The sequence below is a fragment of the Mastomys coucha genome, unplaced genomic scaffold (genome assembly GCF_008632895.1).
Source record: "Mastomys coucha isolate ucsf_1 unplaced genomic scaffold, UCSF_Mcou_1 pScaffold23, whole genome shotgun sequence".
In the NCBI taxonomy this organism is placed as follows: domain Eukaryota; kingdom Metazoa; phylum Chordata; class Mammalia; order Rodentia; family Muridae; genus Mastomys; species Mastomys coucha.
Genome location: NW_022196906.1, coordinates 101,024,844 through 101,029,810, shown reverse-complemented (window position 1 = coordinate 101,029,810; position 4,967 = coordinate 101,024,844). Strand labels below are relative to the sequence as shown.

The window sequence follows — 4,967 nt, the reverse complement described above, 5'->3', positions numbered from 1 at the left end:
GTAGCCCAGCGGCGCCTGTGTGCCCTCCCTGCCCACCTGGCCTGGATGAGGTAGCCCAGCAGCGCCTGGTCCGTGCAGGCTTTGTAGTGTCTTCAGGTTTCCAGCTCCAGTTCTGATTCTTTTGTTATTCATGGAGTCCCCAGGCTCTGTGTGAGTGCTAGACACCTGCTTTAGCATCCAGTACAAGTGGGATCCAGAAACAGCCATAAGGGGTTGTGTGAGGGCGGCAAGCCTGCCCTGCCTGTGCATGCAGACTATATTGGATATAAAGCAGAGAATGGTAAGACCAGGGCGCTGCAGAGCTGAGGAGCCCTGCCTTTGCCTTAGCAATCAAGGAGGGCTTACTGGAGGTGGCACTTGTATGTGGCTTAGTGAGGAGGCCTTGACAAGGAGGAGAGAGAACATGGATATTGTAGGTGAACAGCTACATGTCAGATCATGTCCACTCCCAGCCAGCCTGCTGACTCTGGCTACTAATCCTCGAGTCTGGCTTATTAGGTTTCAAGAGAGATTTGGGGTGAGGCTCTACCTAAGGGACAAGGTGGTACACGGAGCTGCCATCTTTTGTGCGCTATGCATGTATCTTCCTCTTTGCTCACAGAGGGGTGCTGCACAACACAGCTTTTGCCCCGGGGCCCCATGGACTTGGTGGTCAGCAACCCTCCCTACATCTTCCGCAAGGACATGGAACAGCTGGCTCCAGAGATCTGCAGGTACAGGATGGGTGAAACAGCAGAGAAGCTCTGGCAGGATTGGATGGGGTGGGGGCTGGAGAAGACAGTGCAGTAGTGGACAGCAGGGTTGAGAGGACACTTCAGAGCCTGCAGCCCTCCTGGGGAAGGTGTTACCTTTGCACTTTGACCTCTGGAGGCCCCTCACCTCTCGGAGCCTCCATTTCCCACTTTGAATGAGTGAGTGGCAGTGCTTGCAGGACCATGGTGAGGACTTGGCGTTGGGCACAGTGAGGCCGATAGAAGGTGCTCATAGGGATGTGTCATTTTACACAAGACCAAGGCCTAGAGAGGGAAGATACCCTATTAAAGGTTCCATGAGGACTTGGTGGGAAAGCCAGCACTGAAGCTTCCTCTGGCTGTTGAAAAGCCATCCTATGTTCAGGTGGACGGAAAACCCAGTGTATCCACATGTCTCTACATAAGCATGGGTGATAAGGACTGGAGCTGGCTCCTCTTTCCTGGGTTCAGTCAGGACCCGCTTTAAATGTCCTCAGATCAAGAGCAGGAGCTGCCTTATTGGGAGAGAGCCGCACACCCCAAGGGTTTGTCAGGGAGACTCAGCTAGCCCACTCAGCCCTGCACTGTGGGATGCTATCTGCGGTGAGAGACTGAGGGAAGCAAACGCTGCTGTTCACATAGGAACCACTGCTGATGGATGCTCGGCTCACCTCTGCATCCAGCCGGAGTCTCAGAGGGCCCGGCTTCTCAACGCACCCCACCCCCAGCTGCTCACCTCCCACTGTCTTCCTGTTCAGTTACGAAGATCTGGTAGCCCTGGATGGTGGTGACGAAGGCATGGACATCATCACCCACATCTTGACCTTGGCACCCCGGCTCTTGAATGCCTCTGGGTATGGACACCAGCCTCCTCCCCCTTCACTGTGTAATCGACAAGCCCTGGCAGTTACTGTGCACGTGCCTCTTGTTGGCCAGACAACCTGGAAGTGCAGGTCCCGGCCCTGCCTCATTGAGCTGACCCATTTCCTCTTCATGTAGAAGCATCTTCCTAGAAGTGGACCCAAGACACCCAGAGCTTGTCAGCAGTTGGCTTGAGAGCCGTCCTAGCCTGGACCTTAGTCTTGTGGGTGTCCGTGAAGACTTCTGCAAGAGGTAAGGCCGTTCTCGTCGCCGTAGCGCTTCTGTGCACTCTCCCAGCCCCCACCACATGTGCATACCTCAGAGCTTAGATGCTACTCAATACTCATCCTGTCTCCTCAGGCCCCGGTTCCTGCATGTCCAGAAGTCTCCAACATAGTGGCTACCCTGTGAACACCTGGCCAGGATTCTAGCCTGCTGGGTACCTGGCTACCCGCATGGAGTACTGCCCAGGGGGAGGTGAACAGCGCTTCCCTGAACCCCTGGACCGGCCATGATTCTGTGATTCCCCATGATGGGTGTTTCTAGGAGACTCGGAAACACGGATGGAGTGTTCTTCCTGGGGCAGCAAAGAACAGAGGCCCAAGAGCTGGGTTTCCAGCCTGGCTTTGTCCGCTCTGTGTAGCAGGCTACTTGATGCTCCTCTTGGTGAAGTTGTTGTGAACATGTTGGGAAGTGTAGCCAGTAAAGTGATGCAATAAATGGTAAACCAGTATTTTGTTGTTACCATTTATGGGCCCTTGTTCCCCTAGTCTCAGGACTAGGCCTGAGAGCCTCTCCCTACCACAGCAAGTCAAGCAGACTGTGGTGTAAGGATTCCATGTCATAGGGACAGGGGATGGAGACGCTCAGTCCCCGCCTTGGACACCATTGAGCCTGCGCAGACTAGCTCACTCTGGTTAGCATCATCTACCTCCAGCCTGGGAATGCCTATACACTCTTCCTTGACTGGGCCTAGGCTGAACATGGGGGCTGAATCTGAAGATTCAGAAGGCATGGGGCTGAGGAGGATCTTTGACACATGATCTTGGGGTTGCATACCTACATTCACGTAAGTTTAGGTTTGAGACAGTAGGGTAGAAAAAAAAAACCCACGGGACTTTGTTTGCTTTCCAAATGTAGAAATTCAAATTTGAAGTTGGAATAACCCATGTATTGTCTCCCTGGTTGGTGTACCCAACCAAGTCTGGGCACTGAATTGTGACCTTCAGTCCAGCTCTGGGCAGATTTCCCACCTTCCAGGCGACCCAAAGACTAGTCTGTCATCAGCCTGTCCAGTTGGTGAGTGTGGACACAATACTGCATCTGGGTGGTTCATAGGTAGGTGTGTTGGAGACTAAGCAAGCTCACTCTACCTGGCTCTCCCCCTGCCCCAGCATTTGCAAGGGCCTGACCTAAGGTACAACATTCAGAGGCAGTGTGCTCCGATAGGCAACAGCCCTGCCAGAGCCAAGACAGCTGAGTTCCAGGGTGGAGTCTTGGCAGTTGGAATCATGAGTCCAAACTTCTATGAGAAGCGGATTCTTCAGCATCCAGGGCCAGTGCATGAAATAGCCTCGTTCTAGTCTGTTCTAGATCAGGAAAGTAGAACATGCATGCTGGTGTTTGAATGCCCACAGGAGGGTCAAGGTGGTGAGGCCTGCCTATAATCCCACCATACAAGGTAGCTAGGTTTAGAAAGGCGGCTAGGTCCTTACCTTCCGGGAGTCTGTTTCTGAACTCATCTGGTGTAAGCGACGTCTACTGCTCAGGCTGAGGGGTATATTTGTACTGGCAGAGATCACCCTGAAGGTCTCAGAGCCGCAGGATATGGCCCTGGTGACCTACCCTCTGTCCAGCCCTAGCTACGTGGCCTTCAAGCTGCCTCTGGCCTCCTTTGAAGCCGCTTGGTCTTCTGCTCATGACTGCTCCCGAAAGAACCTAGGAGGGTGACATAGGATGCAAGCAGGGTGCTCCTCACCTCCTGAGCCAATGCTGCCACTTGAACTTTGCTTGCCCAAGCCTGTACGAATATTGCCTCGTCTCTCTTGCCTTTGCCTTTTGGCTCCGGCTTTCTTCAGACGTCTCAGGCAGCCGCTCTGACCCCACAGCAGTCTGTCAACCCTCTTCCCTCACAGCGTGGTTACACTCAGTGCTGATTCCCTGCGGCTTTTCCCTCCTGGCTTCAGGCCTGTTTTCTGAGGTAAGGCCATGAGGAGCCTGCGGGTCTGACACCCAAGAGAGAACAATGGTGGGGAGTGACAGTGGAGGAGCAGTTGGGGTCACTGGAGCAGGAGCCACCCTTGGGACAACTTTCCCAGAAAAATGTGGGGCTTGACTCCCCTGGGATAAAAGTCCAAGCCAAGTAGAGTGGCCAGGCAGGCCTCCAGACTGTAGCTACCCACTCCATTTGGCTAGATATTGCATAGCCACACTGGAGCCTTACCAACCCAGGTTTAGATTCGAGTCTGTCCCTTACCAAGGTGTGACCTTGGGTAGATGACTTTGTTTTATTCAGCTTTGGCCTCCAAACCTTCAGAACTGTAGAGGGTGGTGGTGAGATCTTGGTACATCGTGGGTGTTTCTGTTGCCTTGAGGACAAACAGAGAGGGAAGGTCCTGTACCCTGCTGGATCAGCTCAGCACCAACTTGAGGCAGGCCAAGACACTTCACTCAGCAAGGGAAAGATGGCAGGATTTCAGTCCTGGGCTCTGGTGACTGCCCTCTGGGGATGGAGCAGCCAGGAGCAGTCTCGTCCTCCCCTTACTGGTTCTCCTCACTAGGGCCTGAGTAGCTGAGGCCCAAGTCATGGCAGCCATCGGTTCCACTCTGGGGAAGCCAGGCTCCATGCTCTGTCTTCTTCTGTTTCCTGATATCCGCCAGAAGCTTGGCCCAAGTCCAGGAGTCCTTTGGAGGCCAGTGCAGGAGGATTCGGGTCACACCATACCATTCAGGCTCTATCCCCTCCAGCAGGTGGAGAAATCATGGTCTCACCTCACAGTTGGATGCTTTTTGTAGCTCTCCATGAGTTATTCCATGGGGGATTATTCAGCTACCCTATTAAAATGAGCCCCCAGCTCCAAATATACCCTTTATGCATGTCCATTTCCATGGACCCTGGGCATCTTCCCAGTTCTAAACCTTAACCGGATTCTCAGACCTAAGTATGGTCTCTGTGTCCTGCAGTGCTGTCTGAAGAAGCAAAGAGAAGACAGCCCTGGGAAAGCCCCCAGAATGCCCCTCCCTGGTCCCCACAGTAAGCTGCTGTCAGGACAGAGGGTTCTACCACTAACAAGTCTGTGAACTGCTGGGCTTAAGTGGGAAGACCTTTAATCTCTGTGGCCTGGCCTGGCCTCTCCCTATCCACCTTCAGATTCT

General features: G+C 53.7%; 1 protein-coding gene across 3 annotated transcripts in view; it reads left to right on the top strand.

Annotated features, from left to right (window-relative positions):
• Window positions 1-2,325, top strand: part of Hemk1 (HemK methyltransferase family member 1) — a 12,298-nt gene extending 9,973 nt beyond the window's left edge. For all 3 annotated transcript variants that reach the window (XM_031345123.1, XM_031345120.1, XM_031345122.1), the window contains exons 8-11: window positions 602-713; window positions 1,490-1,585; window positions 1,731-1,844; window positions 1,953-2,325. In XM_031345123.1, the coding sequence (XP_031200983.1) occupies window positions 602-713; window positions 1,490-1,585; window positions 1,731-1,844; window positions 1,953-1,989 (359 nt within the window). In that variant the 3' untranslated portion in view covers window positions 1,990-2,325. The remainder of the gene's footprint in view (window positions 1-601; window positions 714-1,489; window positions 1,586-1,730; window positions 1,845-1,952) is intronic.
• The last annotated feature ends 2,642 nt before the right edge of the window (window positions 2,326-4,967 follow it).